This window comes from Trematomus bernacchii, unplaced genomic scaffold (genome assembly GCF_902827165.1).
Source record: "Trematomus bernacchii unplaced genomic scaffold, fTreBer1.1, whole genome shotgun sequence".
Taxonomy (NCBI): domain Eukaryota; kingdom Metazoa; phylum Chordata; class Actinopteri; order Perciformes; family Nototheniidae; genus Trematomus; species Trematomus bernacchii.
In genome coordinates, this window is record NW_022987584.1 from 431416 (window position 1) to 457953 (window position 26538).

General features: G+C 42.6%; 1 protein-coding gene across 1 annotated transcript in view; it reads right to left on the reverse strand.

Moving 5' to 3' along the window:
• LOC117480806 (low affinity immunoglobulin gamma Fc region receptor II-like) overlaps nt 1-16555 on the reverse strand; it is a 67947-nt gene extending 51392 nt beyond the window's left edge. The window contains exons 1-2 of the mRNA XM_034128285.1: nt 16490-16555; nt 16116-16151 (exon numbers count right to left, since the gene is read on the reverse strand). Of these exons, the coding sequence (XP_033984176.1) occupies nt 16116-16151; nt 16490-16520 (67 nt within the window). The 5' untranslated portion in view covers nt 16521-16555. The remainder of the gene's footprint in view (nt 1-16115; nt 16152-16489) is intronic.
• Between the last annotated feature and the right edge of the window lie 9983 nt (nt 16556-26538).

Consider the following 26538-nt stretch of genomic DNA (forward strand, 5'->3'; position numbering starts at 1 on the left):
AGAGCAGCCAGCACTGCAGCGGTCGCTAAATGAAACACATTAATAAACAATGAACCACGGCACTCTGGAGAAAAGTATAAGGTTGGAGAAGTCGTTATTTAATTTAATCTGGCTTCGTATGATTAAAAGCAACACGATCATCGACCCGACGCAGTCCCCGGCCCGTTGTTGTTGTGGGAGAAAATCTCTCGGCAGCTCTGGGCGGTGTGAACAGAGCGGGAGCTGAAAAGGGAAACCGGAGCTGAACCAGAAAAGCTCTCGCTAGGAGCTAGAAAGGGAAAAGCGCTGGTGTGAAAGCCGCATTAGTGAGTCTCCTGAGACACCGGGGACACATATTTGTCCTCAAGATCCGGGTAAGGGGAGTACTAACTCCAGCCCTGACTCGATGCTTTTTGCCCCTAAAATAAATGTCCATCTGGCGTCTGAGGAGCCCCCCTGTGGTGCCGGGCGACCAGACGCGTAGCCTGGACCCTGAGAAGAGACAGAACAAAGGGGAGAGTTAGAAGTGAGCAGTAGAAAGAGTAACTTTCTGCTGACAAGAGTAAGAGTTCAGGCAAAAGCTATTCCTCATCATTCTGATATGCTTCTCATGTTAGTGTGTTATTTAAGGAAACAGAAAATGCAGCAATGACAACCACACATTGTGATATTCTTTTCTTTTAGGCAGGACACCAATATGACGTCCTTACATCAACCAGCTAAAGACTTTGGCAGCAACACTTATTTCCTCTGCTGTTTCTCACATCTCTCTTTATATAAAACGCTGTGTTTTATGGAGAGACGAGCTGAGTGAAATACCAAAGCAGGTCCCCTTTAAACTTTGCTGTACGTTTGATTTGTTTTCAAGGTCTGGATAAAAGGCCCCCGGGTTAAAGCGTCCCTTCTTCTCTACTCTGTGTAACTAATGTTGTTTGTGGACACACTCACTATAGTTAGATTCATCTGTTCAGTCTTTTAAAAAGGTTAGACCCTCAATATATTTCAAATGGATTCACATTTGATCATCACATTCACTCTGAGATCACCTTTCACTGAAATGATCTCACTGCACTGTTCTCCCACCCCCCCTCTGTACTTGAACGTGTCATTCTGATAAAGCAAACAGTTTCTTGTAAATCATGTGACCATGGATCCTCCCCCCCCCTCCCCCTTCCTCCTCCCCCTTCCTCCCCCCCCTCCCTCTGTGTATGAAACCTTTGAGCGAACACAAACCGGTCCAAACTGGATTACACTCTGTTCAGATCACTTCCTGTTTAGCATCAGCTGCTCGCATGGCTGCGCAACGTGTGGGACTGTTCATGTTCCTGTGGATCATTGGCTCTGTGGCTGCAGGAGGTGAGGGGGTCAACCAGGTGTCTCATACTCAAACAAGTATGAGAGCACTCTCATAATAACGTAACACTATCAGAGACTGGATACCCCCCCCCCTCTCCCCTCTCTGGTCGCTACAATGAGGAAATGAAATGACGGGCCAAAGGTTTTATTTACAAATATTAAAAGTAAGGATAGGACACCAAACCAACTGAGACCTGTCTGTCTGCTGCATCTACACACACACACACACACACACACACACACACACACACACACACACACACACACACACACACACACACACAGAGACACACACAAACACACACCTACTGTACACACACCGTTATATATTCATACTGTTTGTGTCACATTAGCATAGCCCTGACAGAGTCATGATTTATGACCCTTACTACTCACTACCCCCAATAAACCTTTGATGTGAGGTGTGATGACAGGTGTCTACTCTTTATGACCCCCCAATAACCCTTTGATGTGAGGTGTGATGACAGGTGTCTAATCTTTATGACCCCTAATAACCCTTTGATGTGAGGTGTGATGACAGGTGTCTAATCTTTATGACCCCCAATAACCCTTTGATGTGAGGTGTGATGACTGGTGACTAATCTGTATGACCCCCCAATGAACCTTTGATGTGAGGTGTGATGACAGGTGTCTAATCTTTATGACCCCCTAATAAACCTTTGATGTGAGGTGTGATGACAGGTGACTAATCTGTATGACCCCCCAATGAACCTTTGATGTGAGGTGTGATGACAGGTGTCTACTCTTTATGACCCCTAATGAACCTTTGATGTGAGGTGTGATGACAGGTGTCTAATCTTTATGACCCCCAATAACCCTTTGATGTGACGTGTGATGACAGGTGTCTAATCTTTATGACCCCCAATAACCCTTAGATGTGAGGTGTGATGACAGGTGTCTACTCTTTATGACCCCCAATAACCCTTTGATGTGAGGTGTGATGACAGGTGTCTACTCTCTATGACCCCTAATAGACCTTTGATGTGAGGTGTGATGACAGGTGTCTACTCTCTATGACCCCCAATAACCCTTTGATGTGAGGTGTGATGACAGGTGTCTACTCTCTATGACCCCTAATAAACCTTTGATGTGAGGTGTGATGACCATCTATTATTAACCTTCCATCAGGCCCTGGGGCACACACGAACGCGCACATGACCAATGAGGGCACGAGATAAGTTTGTGCCCAGATGGAAGGCTGACAGGCAGGTAGGCCATCCAATCATTTCAGCAATGATTGGTCGTGCTTTTTACAGTACTACGGCTTCCACAGATGATATTTTTTTATGGATTTTTTGTCAAAGCACTTAAGATATTCATTGCTATCGGGATGTTAAGAGCATTCCATGGAATATAACAAAAAGTGTATCTCGAGCCGGTTTCTCAAACTTACCTACCCCACCTTTAAAGGCAGGATTTTGGTAAGACAATCCAGTTTTGTTAACATTAATGCTTTTTGCTTTTGTTTGTGTTACTAAGATACTTTTAGATACACTTTGAAGTATGCAACACTTTACAACCGGTAGAATATGAAGTACTTTGTAAGGAATTGGGTTTCTTGGTAGAATATGAAGTACTTTGTAGGAATTGGGTTTCTTGGTAGAATATGAAGTACTTTGTAAGGAATTGGGTTTATTGGTAGAATATTAAGTACTTTGTAGGAATTGGGTTTCTTGGTAGAATATGAAGTACTTTGTAAGGAATTGGGTTTCTTGGTAGAAGTACTTTGTAGGAATTGGGTTTCTTGGTAGAATATGAAGTACTTTGTAGGAATTGGGTTTCTTGGTAGAATATGAAGTACTTTGTAGGAATTGGGTTTCTTGGTAGAATATGAAGTACTTTGTAAGGAATTGGGTTTCTTGGTAGAAGTACTTTGTAGGAATTGGGTTTCTTGGTAGAACATGAAGTACTTTGTAGGAATTGGGTTTCTTGGTAGAATATGAAGTACTTTGTAGGAATTGGGTTTCTTGGTAGAATATGAAGTACTTTGTAAGGAATTGGGTTTCTTGGTAGAAGTACTTTGTAGGAATTGGGTTTCTTGGTAGAATATGAAGTACTTTGTAGGGAATTGGGTTTCTTGGTAGAACATGAAGTACTTTGTAGGAATTGGGTTTCTTGGTAGAATATGAAGTACTTTGTAGGAATTGGGTTTCTTGGTAGAATATGAAGTACTTTGTAGGGAATTGGGTTTCTTGGTAGAACATGAAGTACTTTGTAGGAATTGGGTTTCTTGGTAGAATATGAAGTACTTTGTAGGAATTGGGTTTCTTGGTAGAATATGAAGTACTTTGTAGGAATTGGGTTTCTTGTTAGAATATTAAGTACTTTGTAGGAATTGGGTTTCTCGGTAGAATATGAAGTACTTTGTAGGAATTGGGTTTATTGGTAGAATATGAAGTACTTTGTAGGAATTGGGTTTCTTGGTAGAATATGAAGTACTTTGTAGGGAATTGGGTTTCTTGGTAGAATATTAAGTACTTTGTAGGAATTGGGTTTCTTGTTAGAATATTAAGTACTTTGTAGGAATTGGGTTTCTTTGTAGAATATGAAGTACTTTGTAGGAATTGGGTTTCTTTGTAGAATATGAAGTACTTTGTAAGGAATTGGGTTTCTTTGAAGGCAGTTTGTGATTTTTAGGGCTGTTTCAGTGAGACAATGCAGTTTTGATAATTTCTAGATTCAAGATTCAAGTTTCAAGGCTTTTATCATCATGTGCACATTAGCTAGAGTGTAGATATATTAATGAAAAACGTAGGTCACAGGCTCCTCCAACAGTGCAACATATATAGAGAGGACATAGAACAAATAAAACAGATAAAATAGTGCAATAGAAGATTTTGAGATGACAGATTTTAGAGACTTTTATGTATGCAAAAAGTTCAAACAATAAAAATGAAATACTTTCTCTAAATAGATGTTATTTAAGAATGTGACTCATAATGGCAGTTTTTGATTTAAGTAAGACAATCCAGTTAAACAATGTAGGTTTTTCTCTGATAACCTCACATATGTTAGTTTTTTTTGCCACCAAGATACTTTTAGATACAGTTTGCTGTCTGAAAACGTTACAACTGGTAGAAAGTCAAACACTTGGTAACACATTTATTTTCTTAAAGACTGTGACTCTAAAAGGCAAGTTTGTGATTTTAACACTTATTTACTGACACTAGGCAGATTTTAGCTTTTTTCTCTCGCCAAGATACTTTTAGACACACTTTTATTAATGCAAAACCTTAAAACTAGAAAATGAAATACTTTGTCTAAATAGATGTTAATGGCAGTTTGTGATTTTAACACTTTTTCAGTTAAACAATGTAGTTTTTGATGATTTTACTGATCAGAAAGACTGTGATTTTAACACTTTTTACTGAAACTAGGCAGTTTTCTTTGATAACTTTTGAATGTTTTCTCTCGCCAAGATACCTTTTGATACACTTTGAGGTATGAAAAACCTTAAACTAGAAAATTAAGTACATTGTCTGAATAGATTTTCTCTTAGACTTTTTCTCTAAAAGGCAAGTTTGTGATTTTAACACTTTTATTTTTACTGACACTCGGCAGATTTGTGTGTAATTCTCTCACAGAGGAACTGTAAGATACACTTTTATGTATGCAACACCTTAAAAACTAGAAAATAAAATACTTTGTCTGAATAGATTTTCTTTAAAGGCACTTTAAACGATTTTAACGCTATTTCAGTGGAACAGTCCAGTGTTAACATCAATGCTTTTTTCTCTTTTCTTGTGTTACTAAGATACTTTTAGATACACTTTGAAGTATGCAACACTTTACAACTGGTAGAATATGAAGTACTTTCTTTAATGGCCGTTTTTTTACTTTCACACTTGTTCAGTTAAACAATAAGATACGATAAGATAAGATAATTTATCCCGAAGGAAATTGTTGTGTCAGAGTAACAAAAACACAATAAACACAGCAGCACAACATCAAAACTGTACACTAAAAGTGCAGTAAAAAGAGCAATTAAACATCTACAGAAAACATGAAACATAGAAACATAGATGGTCACACAATCAATGCAATTATTAGCAGTATTTAGTAGTGCAAAAAATAAATAAAACGTAGTGGGAGTTACGTAATTGCACATTATCATAGCATATTAATAATAATCAGTGGCGACTGGTCATTAGGGGCAGGTGGGGCACAGCCCCACCTAGTGTCAGCAGAAAGTATTACACATAATGATTACAAAAAATGCAAAGAGATGCAAAAAAAGAAATAAAAAAAGATATAGAATATATTTTAAGGTCATGTTTAATCATCTGATTCGTCTGTACATTGCTGTTTTAGTCTGTGTTCTTCTAGTTAGTGTCTACAGTGCCGTTTTGAGCCATGTGGGACAAAACCTGATCATGCCCCTCCCTCTCACTGTCAAAGTGAACGGTGACTGTAAAAACTACACTGCGCATGCTCAGAGTATTTTTCAATGTAATGTGTGGCAAAAAAAAAAAGACCATAGGGGCACAGAGCTGCCATCCCCACCATACGTCATCTCACATCATTCAGAGCTGATTGGCTGTAAGTACGTGTGCCGCGAAAAGTGTGCTGTGTGAAGAGGAGACGAGAGAGCTGCAGTGACGTGTCCTAATCTATGGATTAGATTTATGATAGACTTTTGAAACTACAAGAAGATAAGGAGGACTTTTACAAAAAAGTAATAGAAATGTTTGTCCAGAAGGATAGGCAAATGGACTTCATCTTCAAGTCAAGGTAAGACCGCAATTTGATTGAAAATGGGATCTTACTAAGAGAGAACAATTCAATATTTAAATGATAAAATTACATTTTTTGGGTATCCTTTTGTTGAACTGTCTGTTTAAAATTAATCGAAGCATCAGACAAAAAAAGCTTTTGAAAATAATATTATATTTTGGTTTAGGTCAAAATATAATATTTGTAAACCTGAAGAGTCAGTGTCAGTGCCTCAGCAGCCATGAACCTCACTGCACGTCACTGCAGAAGCTTATATATAGACATCTAAGTTTTTTGTGCCCCACCACTTTTGTACATATAAAAACGCCACTGATAATAATACTAATATTGCACATGTTATATAGCAGCGAGTGTATTGTAATGATGTTAATTGCATTTATATTGCACATACTGTTGGTGTGGAAGTTCTCAGTTCCCTTTAAGGGTGAAGAGTTATAGACTTTGATGGCCACTGGGAATGTAGGTTTTTCTTCTGATAACCTTACATATTTTTGTTATTTGCTGCTACCAAGATACTTTTTGGATACACTTTTATGTAGGAACATTTGACAAGTGGTAGAATGTCAATTACTTTGTAACAAAAGTATTTTCTTAAAGACTGTGACTCTAAAAGGCAAGTTTGTGATTTTAACACTTTGTTACTGACACTAGGCAGATTTAGCTTTTTTCTCTCGTTTTCTTTCTCGTACTTTTGGATACAGTTTTATGTATGACAACTTTACAGCTGGCAGAAAAAGTACTTTTTCCTGAACAGATTTTCTTTAAAAATGTGACTGAAAGGGAAGTTTCTGTGATTTTAACACTGTTTCGGTGAAACAATGCAGTTTTCTTAAATTATTTTTGCTTTTTTCTCCTACAAAGATACTTATAGTTACACTTTGATGGATGCAAAACTTTACAAATTGGTAAAATATGAATTAATTTGTAATGAATTGAGTTTCAAAAAGAATCCAACTCTAAATGGAAAGTGTTACGCTTCCCGAGAAGTGACTGGAGATGAGAACCCGCTACGCAAACACTAGACGGAGACAGTGGTGAAGTGTCAAACAATAGTCTTTATTTGACCACGGCACAGGCAAGGTGTAGAGAGGAGCTCAGAGAAGACAGACGTGGAGCTGGATAGCTCAGGGGGAGACGGAGGTGCGGAGATGCACGGAGGGCGCACCGGCGTGGAGAGCCGGAGATCCAGAGCTGGCGAATGTAGACAGGATGAGCTGGTGTGCGTGGAGGCACGGAGGAAACACCGCCGAGGAGAGCCGGGAATCCAGAGCTGGCGAACGTAGTCTGGATGAGCTGGTGTGCGTGGAAGCACGGAGGGAACTCAGACGAGGAGTCGGAGGCTGGACGTGGCAAGCAGAGCGGCAGGTGTGTGTAGGTCTGGAAGAATAAAGATGCAGGGTGAGAAAGGAATAACCTCTCACTAGGAGTATCAAAAGGTTTACTAGAATACTGCTAGTAGGCCTGGACGATAGTTACCACTGAAGGATAAACGAAGAACTGGCGAAGTCTGAGGATGGGAACCAGGGTTTTAAGCAGGTGCAGGTGAGTAGTGGCAATCAGTGAGATGAACAACAGCAGTGGAGATGAGTTGGCGGGAATCAGAATGTAGGTCAGCCACGCCCAGCCAGGAAGACAAAATAAACATAGAAGTGGAAAAGAAGGAGGAAGTACTGCAGATCCTCACAGTACCCCCCCCTCAACGGGAGCCTCCTGGCGACCACCAGGCTTGTCTGGATGAGCCCTGTGAAAGGCCCTTATCATTACAGGGTCCAGGACTCGGGAGCGAGGGACCCAGCATCGCTCCTCGAGACCGTAACCCTCCCAATCCACCAAATACTGTAAGCCCCTGCCCCGGCGCCTGACGTCCATGAGACGGTGCACTGTGTAGGCAGGATGGTCATCAATGACTCGGGGGGGAGGAGGGGGAACGGCCGGAGGGCTCAAGTCACTGGTGTGAACAGGCTTAATCTGGGAGACATGAAAAGTAGGATGGACTCTCAATGTTCTGGGAAGCTTCAGCCGGACTGCAGAGGGGTTAATAATCCTTTGAATGGGGAAGGGACCAATGAAGCGTGGAGACAACTTCTTCGATTCTGTGAGGAGAGGAATGTTCCTGGAAGATAACCAGACAGACTGACCTGGGACGTAAGGAGGAGCAGCTTGTCTGTGGCGGTTGGCCGACTGTTGGTTCTGAGCTGAAGTCAGGAGGAGAGCAGAGCGAGTGTCTCTCCAGATCTTTTGACAACGACGAACATGCTGCTGGACCGAGGGAACTGCTAGTTCTCTCTCCTCTTCAGGGAACAGGGGCGGCTGGTACCCCAAAGAAGCCTCAAACGGGGAGAGACCAGTAGCAGAACACGTTAGGGAATTATGCGAGTACTCAACCCAGGGAAGATGGGAGCTCCAGGTAGAGGGGTTACGGTCAACGATGCAGCGGAGGGCTGACTCCAGGTCCTGGTTGGTTCGCTCAGTCTGACCGTTTGACTGGGGATGATATCCGGATGTTAAACTGACAGAAGCTCCCAGGGATTGACAGAACTCCTTCCACACTCGAGAGGTGAATTGAGGACCGCGGTCAGAAACTATGTCAGAAGGGATTCCATTTAGCCGGAAAACGTGTACAGAGAGGAGTTGGGAGGTCTCCAGGGCTGAAGGGAGCTTAGGAAGAGCTACAAAGTGGGCAGACTTAGAGAATCTATCAACAATGGTGAGAATTGTGGTGTTACCCTGGGAGGGAGGCAGACCGGTAACAAAGTCCAAGGCGATATGTGACCAGGGACGACTAGGGATGGGTAGAGGCTGAAGCAATCCTGCAGTTGTTTGGTGGGAGGACTTACTCCTAGCACACGTGGGACAGGAAGAAACAAACTCCTGAGTGTCCTTGTTGACAGTTGGCCACCAGAAGTGTCTCTTAAGAAGAGAGCGTGTGCGGTTTACTCCGGGATGGATGGAGAACCGGGAACTGTGGACCCACTGTAGAACCTTGGAGCGAGCAGCATCGGGAACGAACTGACGGTTCGGAGGACCGTTACCAGGATCTGGTTGCTCTCTCAAAGCCTCCTGGATGGTGTTATTAATCTCCCAAGAGAGGGCGCCTACAACACAACTCTTGGGCAGGATTGAACCAGCAGAGGGCTCGGGAGAGTCAGAAGAGTACAGTCTGGATAGAGCATCGGGCTTAACATTCCGGGAACCTGGACGGTATGTGAGACTAAAATTGAAGCGACTGAAGAAGAGAGCCCATCTGGCCTGTCGAGAGTTCAGCCGTCTCGCTGACTGGATGTAGGCGAGGTTCTTGTGGTCTGTCCAGACCAGGAATGACTGCTTGCTGCCCTCGAGCCAGTGTCTCCACTCCTCTAACGCCAACTTTACTCCCAGAAGCTCCCTGTTTCCAACGTCATAATTGCGCTCAGCAGGAGAGAGGCGGCGTGAAAAGAAAGCACAAGGATGAAGGATGTTATTAGAACCAGCAGTTTGTGACAAGACAGCTCCCACCCCAGTGTCTGACGCATCAACCTCCACAATAAACTGCTTCTCAGAGTCTGGCTGGATGAGGATGGGAGCAGAGGTGAACAGGGACTTGAGTTTGAGAAAAGCCTCATTAGCCTCTGGGGTCCAGAAGAACTTAATGTTGACAGAGGTGAGTCTTGAGAGAGGTGCAGCAACCTTACTGAAGTTCCTGATGAAGCGGCGGTTAAAGTTGGCGAAGCCCAGAAACCTCTGAAGCTCCCTCCTCGTAGTAGGGGCTGGCCACTCGACCACAGCCTCGATCTTTCCAGAATCTGCCTCCACTCTGCCCTGACTAATGATATAGCCCAGGAAGCTGATCCGGTTCTGGTGGAACTCACACTTCTCAGCCTTGACATAGAGCTTGTTCTCCAGCAGTCTCTGAAGCACCAGGCGGACATGGTTCTCGTGTTCCTCCTGGTCTTTGGAGAAAATCAGGATGTCGTCTATGTATACAAAGACAAAGCGGTTAAGGAAATCACGCAGAACATCGTTGACCAGAGCCTGAAATACTGCTGGAGCGTTAGTGAGTCCAAAGGGCATGACTAGGTATTCAAAATGACCTAAGGGAGTGTTGAAAGCCGTCTTCCATTCATCCCCTTGACGGATACGGACCAGATGATAGGCGTTCCTAAGGTCAAGCTTGGTGAACAGGGTTGCCTCATGGAGAGGTTCAAAAGCAGAGGTGAGAAGGGGTAATGGGTACTTGTTCTTAACAGTAATGTTGTTTAACCCACGAAAGTCAATGCAAGGTCGCAGTGACTTATCCTTTTTGCCAACGAAGAAGAAACCGGCACCCACGGGAGAGGAGGAAGAACGAATAATCCCAGCAGCCACTGAGTCCGTGATATATAGCTCCATAGCCTCCTTCTCAGGACGGGACAGGTTGTAGAGGCGGCTGGTGGGTAGAGGAGCCCCAGGAAACAGATCTATAGAGCAGTCGTAGGGCCGATGAGGAGGAAGAGAGAGAGCCCTCTCCTTGCTGAAGACCAATCTCAGGTCGTGGTAGGTCGCAGGAACTCCAGTTAAGTCTACAGAAGCAGCAGAGTTTGGGGAGACAGAGACAGGAGGTACGGCAGATAACAGACAGTTAGCGAGACAGTGCTGATCCCATTCAATGATCTTTCCCTTGACCCAATCAATGTGTGGGTTGTGGGTGCGAAGCCACGGATAACCCAATACCAGAGGTGTGGAAGGTGCAGAGATTACCTTTAACTGGATGAACTCTCTGTGGTTGCCGGAGGTGATCAATGTCAAAGGGGCTGACTGTGCTGTTACAGAGGAGATTATTTGTCCATTAAGTGCATAGGCTGTTAGAGGTTCATCTAACGGCTCCAGGCAGAGTCCCAGCTGTTCAGCTAGCTCACGGTCCAAAAAACTATCCTCAGCACCAGAATCAATGAGAGCTTGGATAGGCAAAGTCATAGAATTAACACAAATCTTGGCGGGTATTAGAAAACGGCACAAGGAAGGAGGTAGAGAAGATGGCTGTGGACTCGTCAGGACCCCCAATCTCACTGACGAGCTCCCACGTTTGGGCGTACAGGACAGTTGGCAATGACATGCCCAGCGTTGCCACAATACATGCATTGGCCAGCACACGCCCGACGTTGACGCTCCTCCGGAGATAGTCTAGCGCGACCCAGTTGCATAGCCTCCTCGTGAGAAGAGGTGCGCCCGCTGGGCGGCGAGAAAACGGAGGGAGACTTAAACACAGAGGGAACAGGGTAGGTGGAAAAACTGGGCTTACTGTGTGAGACAGGTGGATTCCGCTGTGTCCGCTCAGCTCTGCGCTCCCGCAAACGACAGTCCAGGCGGGACACCAAGGAAATCAGATCTTGGAGATCCGCTGGAACGTCTCGTGCAGCTAATTCATCCCGGAGCTGATCCTTTAATCCTCTCAAAAACACCGCCTTGAGAGCCGCCTCGTCCCATCGAGCCTCTGCAGCGAGTGTGTGAAACTCGATGGAATATTCGGCCACACTCCGGTTTCCCTGTTGTAAACCGAGCAGCTGATTCTCGGCGGAGCCAGAATAATTGGGATGATCAAAGACAGCAGAAAAACGCTCAGAGAAGCATTCAAAACGCAGATTGTCATAGTCCACTGAAGAGCTCAAAGCCTCTGCCCAGGTTAAAGCCTTGCCACGGAGCAAACTCAGAACATAATTAATCCGGGTAACATCAGCTGCAAACGAAACAGGACGCTGGCGAAAAACTTTGTTACATTGGAAAAGAAATCCTCTGCATTTCTCCACCTCACCGTGGAATGGCTCAGGGTCGGTGATGGGGAAATCCTGGCGTGGAGTAGGAGAAAAAGCTGGATTGGGAGTGGCAAGAGAAACTGCAGCCGAGGTAGTTAGAGCTGAGATCTGGCAAGCTAACTCAGAGACATGATGAGCCATGGATTGATTGCTCTCGACTAACGCCCGAATGAGCTGGTCGTGTTGACCCAGAAGGGAACCCTGACTAGACAGGGCATGATGGACTGTGGCGGGATCCGCTCCAGTGCCTGCGGGGTTCATTGTTGGCCAGTTCTTCTGTTACGCTTCCCGAGAAGTGACTGGAGATGAGAACCCGCTACGCAAACACTAGACGGAGACAGTGGTGAAGTGTCAAACAATAGTCTTTATTTGACCACGGCACAGGCAAGGTGTAGAGAGGAGCTCAGAGAAGACAGACGTGGAGCTGGATAGCTCAGGGGGAGACGGAGGTGCGGAGATGCACGGAGGGCGCACCGGCGTGGAGAGCCGGAGATCCAGAGCTGGCGAATGTAGACAGGATGAGCTGGTGTGCGTGGAGGCACGGAGGAAACACCGCCGAGGAGAGCCGGGAATCCAGAGCTGGCGAACGTAGTCTGGATGAGCTGGTGTGCGTGGAAGCACGGAGGGAACTCAGACGAGGAGTCGGAGGCTGGACGTGGCAAGCAGAGCGGCAGGTGTGTGTAGGTCTGGAAGAATAAAGATGCAGGGTGAGAAAGGAATAACCTTTCACTAGGAGTATCAAAAGGTTTACTAGAATTCTGCTAGTAGGCCTGGACGATAGTTACCACTGAAGGATAAACGAAGAACTGGCGAAGTCTGAGGATGGGAACCAGGGTTTTAAGCAGGTGCAGGTGAGTAGTGGCAATCAGTGAGATGAACAACAGCAGTGGAGATGAGTTGGCGGGAATCAGAATGTAGGTCAGCCACGCCCAGCCAGGAAGACAGACAAACATAGAAGTGGAAAAGAAGGAGGAAGTACTGCAGATCCTCACAGAAAGTTTGTGATTTTAACACTGTTTCTGTGAAACAATGCAGTTTTTATAACTTGACTAACGTGACGTTTTTAAAATATATGTTTTGAGATGCTATACTTTGATTTCTTTCATGTTATTTCAACACAACATTACTTTTTTAAACTTGCTGTTTTTTATATTTTTCATCATATTGTGATATTTGTTTTTGTTTTTCTCTCCTTTTTCCATTATATTTTTGAAAAACTACAGTGATTTTTATCAAAATACAACATGCAACTAATACATTATACAATATTACGACTTTTTGCGATATTTTCAACATAATATACTTGTACCTTTTTTTGTAGGGCTGAATAGGCAGACCAAAGCATTTTCATTTTGGACTATAGGGGGCGCCAAAAACACCACGCAGTAATAACTCAAGAACGGATGGACGGAATACATTTATTTTTTCATAGCCATACCCTAGGGGTGAGTATGAACAAACTCAGATTTGAAGTGTCGCCACGAATGACGAATGTGGGCGTGGCCTATACATTTTTTTTTATTGCGATAAGATAAAAGGAGCTACGGACACAAAACTTGGGACACACGTCACAGCCCTCAACCTTTTTGAGAATGTAAAAATAAATCGTATTTTTTTGTTAAAACAGCTCAGTAGCACCCCCTATTTTGATGCAAGACTTTTACTGTAACAGAGTATTCCTACACTCTGGTACTTCTACTTTTACTGAATTACAAGATCTGAGTACTTCTACTTTTACTCAAGGAGAAGACCTGAGTACTTCTACTTTTACTCAAGGACAAGATCTGAGTACTTCTACTTGAGTAACATTTTGAATGCAGGACTTTTACTGTAACAGAGTATTCACTCTTGGCATATCAACCTGCTTTCCACATCCAGTGTTCGCCAGTCCGTCGTGTAACCTCTATATGTTTATGTATATGTACAGGTATATGTATTTATACATTTATATATACTGTATATATAAATGTATAAATACATATATATGTAAATGTGAATATAGTTGTAGAAAAAGTGGTTTCAAAATATTGTTTAAAACATCAAATAGATATCGAACACCCCCTAAAATGGCATTTTTCTTTGCAAAATAATGAGGTCGTAAAAAGTTTCCTGTTAGAAAGAAATGCACTGCTGACTTCTGCCTCTCTGCTTTTACTTGATTTTCTCCCAGAGGTGAAGGCAAAGCCCGGAGGAGACGTCACTCTTCAGTGCAACGGTCCCACAGATGCTGCCGTCACAAAGTTAGAGTGGAGAAGACCTGAGCTGAAGCAGTACGTCTTCTTCTTCAAAGATAACAAGAAGGTGAGTTTGTGTTTCTCCTGAAGAGTTCCTCCATTGGCATGTTTAAAGATGATGTTGATGCTCTGTGATCGGTAGATAATGTCTGACATGAGACTGGAGAGGAAACAGATTCTGTTCTTCATCACCTTCATGATCAGCTGTTCTCCAACATGAGGGGAGGTCCAGTCGTTTCCTCACTGCTCTCTGTTTCTGTCCTCAGGTCCTGAGAAGGAACAACCAGAAGGTCCCGGACCCGGAGGATACGTTGGGTTGGGAGTTTGTTTGGGACTGGTTCGTCTTGTTGTTGTTGTTGTTGTTGTTATTGTTGTTGTTGTAACATCTAAAAGAGCTAAGGAGAAGAGATCATCAGAGAGTGTTGATGAAAAAGTGAATGTGAATCTGAACCCCTGACATGTCCCAGACCTCTTCACACCTGACTGTCCTCCATCCCCTGCTTCTCCTCTCCTGAAACTCTACCTTGTCGTGGTGGAGGGTCTTGATAAATAGCCCAACCACCTGCACCACCTGAGGGGTTCACTAATACTTTTCTTGATTACCATTTACCTCTTTTATGTATTTGTTTGTTTATTTATTTGTTGTTTTAGTTTTGTTTGTTTTTCAACAACAATTGTATTTTATTTGTATGTTTAGTTAGGTGTCGGTTTGGAACTGGGCCATGGTCTTGGTGTGTGTTGGAGAAAATACAAGTTGTCTCCACTTTATGGGTTGTCTTAATGCACTGATACTACAGTATGTGTGACTGAACTGTGTATGACCTTGCAGCTGCCTCTTGCTGTGATAGGAGGAGGCAGGGCATTTCAGGTTGTTGATATTTATGAGAAGACACATACTTGTTGTCTCCTAAATATCTCATTTCTATGAGGCGTGAAGGAAGAACGTCACAGATGTCCCCGTCACCTTTCCGACACCCGCTGATGATATTAGCGCCACCTCGATTTACGACTTTGTTGTTATCTCCGTGTTTTGGACTATATAAGCCTGATGTTTTTTTGCTGCTCCGTTGAGCAACATACCTCATGTGTTTGAGTTAACCCATATCATTTGTACGTGATTTAACTCTGCTCCTTCTTGCAAGAATAAACTAGAACCTGATTATTGATTCTCAAACTGGTGTCGAGTGATATTTTCCTAACAGTGTGTCAGGGCCTTCACATTGATCGTAGGTTCCCAAATTAACCTGTCCAAAAGTGATTCATGGAGAGAGGTTACTTTAAATATCAGCAGACTAAAGCTCCATTCAAATCTTAAAGTCGGTGTAAAGAGGTTTTAAACTGTGTATCTATCGTGTCGGGGATACTTTTCACGTGTGCTTTGTTTTTACTTATTGCTGCAGAAATGTAGTCTGCTTCAGGTTTTTGTATTTAAAGTCAATAATATTTCCAGTATATCTCTATTTAATACTTAAGAAGATATGATTTAGGTACGTTTCTGGGTAATCTGTGGATGATTGTCCTGAATAAGACTTTAAGATTTGTATTCATTTTCTTCTAAGTAGATTTACCTGAATGTGAAGTAAACTGTTCCAAAGTTTTGATATTTAAACACTAACTGAAGTATTTGATGATTGAACAACCCTCCGACTGAAAGACGACCGCACTGGAAGCACTTCTTCACTTTTCTTTTATTTGTCCCAAAACAGGGAAATTGCAGATATTACAACACCAGACGTTCAGTGCAGATTAAGTATAATGTGTAGATTAACCTGTTAAGCCCCGAGCCTGTTTTTCAGGTCTCAGGCTCGAAAATGACATTCCCAGAACAAATGACTATAACTTCACTTCTAAAAGGGTTAAATTAATAATCTTTTTTCTGATATGTTCACTGATGAATCTAACATGCGATGCAGAGTTCAGTATGTGAGGACAGAAAAGTGTTCAGTTGCTCTGAGACTAAAGTGATGCATCAGGTCAACAGAGACACAGCTTTGAGTTTCTAAGACGGAGAAAGTGTACTGACCCTGGTTAGTGGAGCAGCTCAGCAGGGAGGTGAGGACTGAGGAGAAACCACAGGTTAGTGTGAGTTTACTGCGACACACAGGACACTTCAACAGGTCTGTATGGTGCTTTTAAAACACATTAACGTAGTGCAAAGTTAGCACGAGTCAGACTGGATAGAAGTCTGAGAAAATACCAGACTTCTCTTTTAGCAGGAACTTGAATGCACCACAACAATCATATTAGTTTGCAGTTTCTCCTGAACGTACCAAACAGTAAAGAGAGTTACATTTCTCCAGACTCTGGATGCTTGTTGTGAAGGTCAGTGAACTCTCAGATGTTTTCATGATACCTGAACGTCTTCCCTCATGCTAACAGTGTAAAGATTGTACTTACAGACGAGGCGTTGAAGACTTGTTGGATCCATTGTACCTCTTTGTGATGTGGCATCAAACTGTTTCTCTGAAAGTATAGCTCACACCAGCGTTTCCTTCCTGTCACCGCTTCCTTCAACCACTCTAAACCAACCTGGTCTCACCAGAATGCGTGACTCCACCACGACTCCTTAACACCGCAGTGCGTGGTGGAGTCACGAACTTTGCTACATTTACGTGTCGGCACCACGCAAACAACCCCAATGTAAAGTGAATGAGGCTCCTTTGTCGTGGTGCACACACGCATTTCTACAACGTCAAGCAGTGAGCTTTGTTGTAGCAAACACCGTGGTGGTGGCTTAAAGCCCACCTCTGCTACGCGCCGTTCGTTAGATGAGCCTGGTTAGATTTAATAAAAGAAGGAATTGAAAACACCGGAATAAAGGTTATAACAATAATCTGATTTTACTGGTAAAAAACACTTATACAAGTTTACAGAGTACTCTGGACTTCCAGCTCTACTGCCGTGCGATACAGGTATCGGGACCGGCCAGTCAGAAACAGGAAGCCCAGAGTACTCCGGACCTCCAGCTCTACTGCCGTGCGATACAGGTATCGGGACCAGCCAGTCAGAGACAGGAAGCATTTTGCATGAATAAACAACAGTATTCATAGACATTTTTGGGGCGGAGATGTGTTGACTCTTCCGTCCCATTTTACTCCGAAGCTAATCAGAGAGTCCGTGGGGAGGAGCTGTGTGAGCTGCTCACTCCCCCAGGTGTTTTTACTGGTTGGATTCACTTCTGGTCGGGTCCAATACAGCGAATCAGAGTTCTGGGAAAAAAGTATGTTTCTTCTGAGCAGAGCGTGAGATTCGGAAGTACACAAGGACAGAGTCAATCTTTATCTCTGCACCGATATTCACTCCTTTACTTTCCCAAGGAATATTTCACACAAACTATTCTTTCCCAGACAACCAAACATTGTACACAGATATATTGATGCCCAGAAAGGACCTTGAAAAGAATATGTGTGTGTGCTGGTGGGAGGAGGTGTATGTGTGTGTAGCAAGATATCTGGGTCAGTGAGTGTAAGTGAGGATTACTTAAAACAGTTCAAACAATACATGTTCACTAAAATACAGTTCAAAATAATACATGTTTACTTCAATACAGTTTAGAACCATATCTGTTTACTTTAATCCCTCTTTTGATCTCACCTCACGAGATCAACATATACACAGCATTTGAAACATAACCACTGTCATTCTTTTCTACTGTGTCTGTCCCAACATTTATATAAATCCATCAGAAGCTGGGATTTAGAGCAATTTAAACCTTTAGGAACAGTCCACCATAAGAACTTCTTATGACAGTGGAGGGAGACCAAAATATGTTAAAGAAATTCGTCCTTGTCGGCTGAGTCATCGTGCTCTTCCCCCTCCGACGCATAAGCCAACAAGGGCATTTGGTACGAAGGGGAAGGGGCAGCTTTTCCCTCAATGGTGGAACTGATGAGTCTAACACACAATGAGCGGATACAAGGCACACAACAACAACCACATGTCACTAAAATGGCAATACAAGTAGCCACAGAAATTAGAACAGGGAGAGGTAGGGTTCTTTCTAATGACTTTCATTCTACATTTTAGTAACGCAACAATCGTTGCTGATTTTAATTTAGGCGTATATCCCCAGTCTTTCGGACCATAGTTAACTAGTACACAAGACCAGGATTCGCATTTACATCCTCGGGTGTGAGTAATAGAGGCATAACTTGCACCTGCGAACCTTTCCGTGAATGTATTGCATACTGTTGGGGTGAGGCAGACATATTTAGCGAGACCTGAGTATGATTTGTCAGAGTTGGAACATGGGGCGATTGCGCACAGATCTATGTCCACTATTCCGTCGCTACCTTCTTGGAGTGTGAAGGTTCTTTTTGGAGACATAAGGCTCGCTACTCTAGTCCCTCTTTTGGTCCTTACTATCTCTTCCTCTGGGGCGGGAGTTGGAGAAAGCACATCATTAGTTTTACAGACAATGAAAATTATCGTTAAGTAGGAGGCCCAGGCCCGCTACCATTCTTCAGTGCCCGTACATAATTATGCTGTTAGCTCCAATTCTTCTGGTATCTTTAAACTGTATATTACCAATGGTCAATGCGATCGTACCTTGGTTCCCCAGAATACAAAACGTGCCCTCTGAGGGAGATTGAGACCCAGATATGCCAAAACCCTCTTGAGTACGAGGAGTATTTAAATAGACATCTACCCTCGTCCAGATGTTGAGTAATGATAAAAGGGCCTATTTGGAAAGTAAAACAGGAGTTACTCCAAACTTGGTTAGTGATTGATTTTAAGCGATAGGTTTTTAATGGTAAATGCGGGTCCCCACATATGTCAGTAGTCTTCCACCAACTGATCCAATTTAGCAGGGGTGAGGGAGCTACCCGGGTTTTATTACCTATCTCACGGAGGTCTTCTAAGCGCCTCTGAAAGGTACTCGTGTTGCTCGGAGTCTGAAGAGAGATTCCTGTGTCTGCCCCAAAAGAACCCTTCAACATTTCCTGGAACCTTTAACACATAGTTCTGTAGAATAAAAATAAACAAATCCCTTAAACAATGGGCAAAAAATATACAAATCCCTTAAGTTATGGGATAAATCAAGTCCCCAAAATAATGGGCAAAAAATATACCAATCCCTTAAATTATGGGATAAATCAAGTCCCTCAAATAATGGGATATAAAAACAAAGTTCAAAGTTCCTCAAAAAATTGATTGTTAAAACAAAGTTCCTCAAAAAATGGATTGTTAAAACAAAGTTCCTCAAAAAATGGATTATTAAAACAAAGTTCCTCAAAAAATGGATTGTTAAAACAAAGTTCCACACCGGCTATATCAACCTGTTTCAGCGGGAAGTGGAGTCCCCTGTGCCGTCTTGGTTTGCCGTGTCTTTGTCCCCCCAGCCCGCTGACGGCGGCTTCTGGGCTGCCTGCTAGAGAGATGTCTTCCCGATCCTCCTCCTCCGGTCCGCTGATGGCGCCTCCTGGGTCGACTGCTGGAGAGATGTCCTCCCGATCCTCCTCCTCCGGTCCGCTGATGACGCCTTCTGGGTCGACTGCTGGAGAGATGTCCTCCCGATCCTCCTCCTCCGGTCCGCTGATGGCGCCTCCTGGGTCGACTGCTGGAGAGATGTCCTCCCGATCCTCCTCCTCCGGTCCGCTGATGGCGCCTCCTGGGTCGACTGCTGGAGAGATGTCCTCCCGATCCTCCTCCTCCGGTCCGCTGATGACGCCTTCTGGGTCGACTGCTGGAGAGATGTCCTCCCGATCCTCCTCCTCCGGTCCGCTGATGACGCCTTCTGGGTCGACTTCCTTTACGAGGGCCAGATCTGTCCTGATGTCGTCTAGGGTCCTCGCAGGTGTTTTCCCGACCGCACACTGGCTCCAGTGGTACCAGTTGTCTCCCTTTCCTTCTAGGCGGACGGCATGGGAGGTCCTTTGGGTCACTCGGTAGGGGCCGGAAAACCTGGGGTTGAGCCACTTAGGCCTGATGACTTTCAGCCAGACGAACTCTGCTGTATTGGCCTCGTGTTTCTCGGGTCCCCCTTTGGCATCAGCAACCTGTGTGGAGAAGTCTCATACCAAGCCCTTAAGTTGCTGGAAATATGGTTTTGAACTAATCTCTTCTACTTCTTTAGTGTTTATTGGCGGTTGGCAAACCAACTTGTAGGTACATTACCGCCACCAACTAGACTGGAGTGTGGACAAGAGACTATGCAGAAAACAATAAACAAAAGAAATAAAACAAAACCAAACAAAAACCAAAAAAAAAAACGAGATTATTTTAAATGTATCAATTTCTCTTAAAAACGTAATAATCTCACATACATATTGCCTGATGTTTTTTCCTAACAGCCCTGATAGCGACAAGTCATGGAATTTTGCTTTCTACAGTGTCTGGAAAAGCACATCTCTCTGAGTACTATATTTCTTGCAAAGCAGTAAAGAGCCTGCTTCCTGTGCTTCTTTAAGAGTGTCATCTGTTACGGCGGGCAGCAAGTCAGTGGACTTCATGACGAGCATTTGGAACTGGGGTACATACCCTGCCTTTGCTTTGGCCGCCCTATCTGCTGCATTGTTACCCCAGGCCAAGTAGTTGTCTGCCGTACTGTGGCCTTTTTGTTTAAGATACGCGCTGTACCGGCTGCATGTCTTGTGCACGGAGGTTCTCTGTTCTCAACTCTGTCCAGTGTGATACTTATGTACATCAGTATTGACCTACATCCCCCCCTTTTTCTGAAATAGAATGCCGTTAACGGTGTTCTCATTTTCAGAAATATCGAGCCTTATATATCAGTTATTAAATATCAGTTATATATTATATATTATTATTACTTATATATCAGTCATTAAATATCAGCCTTCTTCCATGATTGACTTCGTTTCTATTATCTGACAAGGTTGATATGTGTTCGCTTGTATTTATTTAATAAACTGGACAATTCTTGTCTTTACTCTTAATGTCCTTATTCTATTTATTTGAAAGCCCTGTCCTTAATTCAAAGTTTCCAGCGTGAAACAACACAGAATATTGTTACACACCCTGTTCGCCACCAGAGGGCAGCAGCTGACCACGAATGAGCTTCCTCTGTTTGGTGCACACTGCCTCCACTCAACTCTACTTCTGCTGTTTTACTCTCAATTATTACACAGATTTGACGTAAAAAATCACACAGAGTTTATTCCCTTATACAGTCTGTCCGGCTTATTGTACGATGTTTATTCCAACAGATAATTGCGGTTTTTAAGCGCGCTTCGGAACCCCTCTTTAGAGATGCAACGCTTACATGGAGTTTAATCCCAAACCACAAAAATCTTTTATCGTCACATTCAGCCTTCCAGACTATGACTTCGTACTATCTGAATTCTATCTCCGTCTACTACTTCTTTTCTAAGTATGTACTGTGTACAGAGTGGTGTTCTTAAATTATGTTTGCAGTTGTACATATATTTATCCCCGTACAGTCAGGCAGATTTTTATTGTGCGATGTATATTTCAACAGATAGCGTGACTTCCTGAAGCAAGCTTCTACAACCCCCTTTCGGCGGCTGCGGCTTCAGGCAAGGAGTCGGAACCCAGTCAACAAAATCTCTTTATCGTCACGTTTAATGAGCCTGATTAACGCCACAGCAAGAGTTGTGATGAGATTCGGTCGTTCCAAATGGTTAGTTGGAAGTCGCGTATTTCTCCTCTCGTCGTCTCCCCACATATAACAATTCTAGCAATTTTCAAAGAGGGATTGCCCACTCGATTATTATTCAATAGGAAGTTCTTTATAACAACCTTTTACCCACGAGGTAACCGTATAATCCTTACTTGATTTACGGGGACTTTAACCCTTATGTTTTTTACATCCTCGCAGTCTACACATTAAAGCACCCACGAGGTAACCGTATAATACTTACTTGATTTACGGGGACTTTAACCCATCTGTTTTTTACGTCCTCGCAGTCTTTCTTTAGTGAGTTAAGGCACGGGACTTAGCTACCCGCCTCTTACAAACACGTTATAACTTATAATTCTCTTTGTGCCTTAGGTACAGGACTGCTTTACCTGACTCTAAGCACTTTCTTACTTAACTAGAATATGTATTGTATTTTTTACCGTGACTAAGAACACTGAGAACGCTGCTGACAACTCTAAAATGTTGTAGTATAGTCAATCACAGATTTTGGTAATCAAAGAGGTGTCTGCTCACCTTTTGTATATGGGGCCTTGGTTTAGTTGTCAGCGGTGTCGAGGTGTCCTCCCCTGGACTGAATTCCGTCCGCTGGCTGTCGGTGTTCCTTCTATAGACCAGCACTCAGAATTGTCGGGGTCACCATAATTGTTGTAGCAAACACCGTGGTGGTGGCTTAAAGCCCACCTCTGCTACGCGCCGTTCGTTAGATGAGCCTGGTTAGATTTAATAAAAGAAGGAATTCAAAACACCGGAATAAAGGTTATAACAATAATCAGATTTTACTGGTAAAAAACACTTATACAAGTTTACAGAGTACTCTGGACTTCCAGCTCTCCTGCCGTGCGATACAGGTATCGGGACCGGCCAGTCAGAAACAGGAAGCCCAGAGTACTCCGGACCTCCAGCTCTACTGCCGTGCGATACAGGTATCGGGACCAGCCAGTCAGAAACAGGAAGCATTTTGCATGAATAAACAACAGTATTCATAGACATTTTTGGGGCGGAGATGTGTTGACTCTTCCGTCCCATTTTACTCCGAAGCGAATCAGAGAGTCCGTGGGGAGGAGCTGTGTGAGCTGCTCACTCCCCCAGGTGTTTTTACTGGTTGGATTCACTTCTGGTCGGGTCCAATACAGCGAATCAGAGTTCTGGGAAAAAAGTATGTTTCTTCTGAGCAGAGCGTGAGATTCGGAAGTACACAAGGACAGAGTCAATCTTTATCTCTGCACCTGTATTCACTCCTTTACTTTCCCAAGGAATATTTCACACAAACTATTCTTTCCCAGACAACCAAACATTGTACACAGATATATTGATGCCCAGAAAGGACCTTGAAATTAATATGTGTGTGTGCTGGTGGGAGGAGGTGTATGTGTGTGTAGCAAGATATCTGGGTCAGTGAGTGTAAGTGAGGATTACTTAAAACAGTTCAAACAATACATGTTCACTAAAATACAGTTCAAAATAATACATGTTTACTTCAATACAGTTTAGAACCATATCTGTTTACTTTATCTTTTATTCTATAAAACGTTTTTAAAATCTACTTTATAGCTTGTAGTAATTCACGGGAGGCTTCTTTTATTTTATTTGTATTCATAATAATTTTTATTTTTCGTCAGAATGTATTATGGTGCATTATTTACCAATTTTTGCTCTCAAAAAACAGTGCATTGTGTGTAATACAACTGTGATTTTTATTAAATTAGTTAGTTTTTAAGGAAGGCCAGAGCTTCAGCTGTGTCAAATAGATTGTTCCCTTTAGTTAACGTTATTTAAAAGATAATTATATTCCTATTTGATCATGTCCCCTTTATTGTATTACGGACGCAGAGAGCAATGTGAGCGTCCATTCCCATTGGATAACGGAGGATTTTACACCCGGAAGTAAGTATTCTCCTTACTGTCGATTGATTTTATTTACAGTGATATCTGCACTACTCATCAACTCAAAAACACCAGATTATCCTTGTTAATTACACAACATTGATTGGTTTCAATTGTGTACAATGCTTTTGTATTTTCCCCTTTCGGGTTTCGATTCGGAGAAACAAATATTTCTTCTGAGTTTTTGGATGGCAGAAGAAACTACACTACCCAGAATCCTCAGCTATGGGACTACACCATGTGCTTAGCAACACAACAACACAAGAGGCAAAACTCAACAAAAAAGCGTTTATTCAAAAGTCAGTCAAAGTAAAAAAGTCAAAGTCAACTTTAATGTCAATTTCTCTGTGTGTTTGTACAGACAGAGATCAAAATAACGTTTCCAACCATCCCGAATACAAAATACAATAATAAAAATATAAAGATATGTATACAAATATGTATAAAATATGTATAACATATGTATATCCTATATATATATATATTCAACAGACTCATTTACACATATGCACACATTAAGATAAAACAAAACAATCAATATACAAAATAACAGTCACTTCAATATCTTAGGGAATGTACATAGAGCATTGTAATCTAAGATGTTCTTTATGTTTCTGTTGGATGATAAACTTTAAAGAACTGGTCAGTTGTGTTTTATCGGCATCTTCCACACAGGTTGACCACCTCTGTCTCTCAATTGGCTGCAACATGGGAATTGTAGTCTTTTATTTACCATGCAGTACACAAGCTCGCCACTAGATGGCAATATTATTTTGACCAAAACAAAAACCTGTCTCGAACACTTCCTCTTATTATAATGTTGTAAAAGTATCTTAATAATAAACATCAATACACTTTTCATGTATTAATGTTTTTTATATATATAAATCTTAACAAAAATTATATTTCTTTAATTTAATTTTGGCCAATTTTTCAGGGAAAAAACACATTTGCAGAAAAGTGATTTTCAGAATAATATGTATCCCTGGTTACTCATTAATGTGAACATAATTTAAACATTTTATACTATGAGTTTCTGAATCCAGAATAATATATCATATTCATGACTTGATTTAAATTTCGTATGAATAATATGAACCTGCAAAGTAGAGAAGTAATAGTATAAAGTAGCATAACATGAAAATACTACCGTAACGTGCAGGTACCTCACAATTACACTTTGGTACAGTACTTGAGTAAATCTAGTAATTGGTTTGAGGAAAAGTTTAGTTTTTCATCCAGCAGAGGGCGGTAATGCAGCTCTTTGGATTCCTCTGTACTTGCCTCTGTACTTGTGTACCTTGTACTTTTACTTCAGTAAAGTATCTGAGTACTTCTTCCACCATGATTTGATATACACAATATGAACCAGTGACGTGCGGTGAGGTTCATGGCTGGTGAGGCACGGACTCTTTCAGAGTCAGATTTACAAATATTATATTTTGACCTTAATCAAAATATTCTGTTATTTTCAAAAGCTTTTTTAGTCTGATGCTTCGATTCATTTTAAACAGACCGTTCAACAAAAGGATACCCAAGACATGTGGTTTCATTTAAATATTGGATTGTTCTCTCTTAGTATGGTGGTCTTACCTTGACTTGACTTGAAGTCCATTTGCCTATCCTTCTGGACAAAGATCTCTATTACTTATTTGTAAAGGTCCTCCTTATCTTCCTCTGGTTTCAAAAGTCTAGCTTGTTGTTTGCGTCTACCGTCTCTGTGCTTTTTCATTGCCGTTGTATGATGAGACCAGCGAGCCATATATACGTGAAATAAGTTATTTAGAGACTATGGATGGCAAGGACACATGGAATAAAGGGATCGACAAACATTACATGTGTGACCTGTGAGATGGGAACAGGCGCTTAGGGCCCGCTTTCCAGCCAGTTTCTGTAGGGTCACGTGAGGCAGAGCTCGTCCCCGCCTCACCTCTCATCGCTCCCATGTAGTTGTAGTGGAGTTCGACAAATTTGCCGATTTTGACAATAAAAAGCGATTGGAATCAAACAGAAATCACACTTACAACACAGATCAGTGGAGACATTTTATTATTATTATTATTTTTTTCTTTAGGGTTTTTTCCGTTACATTGGAGTATCACAGGAGGTGAGGCTCTACCTCCCCTGACTGCACGTCGCTGATATAAACTGCACACAGTGTGTGTGTCTGCCGTGTGTGTCCTCTGTTATCAGGTGTGTTTTTGTTCTCGGTTAGCCGCGGCCAAACCAGAACAAATGGAGCTGTTTGTCCAACACACTCTCACTCCATAAACGTCCAGGAGTGACGCTTGGTCAGGGTCCCGAGGCGTGCAGTTGGGACGCTCCGAGGCTCCTTCAGCTTCATAAAGGGACGCAAAGAGCTTTCAACTGATTGCAATGTATTCCCATCGGCGGCGGGATTTGACGCTCATGGAAGCACGGCATTCGTTTGTGTCGGCGGCTGTTAAAGGCAATGTGAGCGTCCATTCCCATTGGATAACGGAGAATTGTACACCCGGAAGTAAGTATTCCCCTACACCCGGAAGTAAGTATTCCCCTTACTGTATTGATTTGACAGAGATATCTCCACTACTCATCAACTCAAAAACACCAGATTATCCTTGCTAATTAAACGACATTGATAGGTTTTAGTGTGTGTACAATGCTTTTGTCACGTTTTCCCCTTCAATTCTGAGAAACAAGTCGTTTTCTATGAGTTTTGGATGGCCGAAGACATTACATTACCCACAATCCTCTGTAGCAACCATAGACTGTATATTGCAACAGGCAACAGCTTCGGTTCATGTTAATTTACAAACTCTTCAACTACAACCGTAGTTATATTTAAAAACATGTTAGAAGGCCTCACGAAATACTTTAATGTAAATTAAAATGTAAATGTGAAGGAATGTGTGTATATTAACTGTGGGTTTTTCTCTGGAAGTTTTTCCTTGTACGA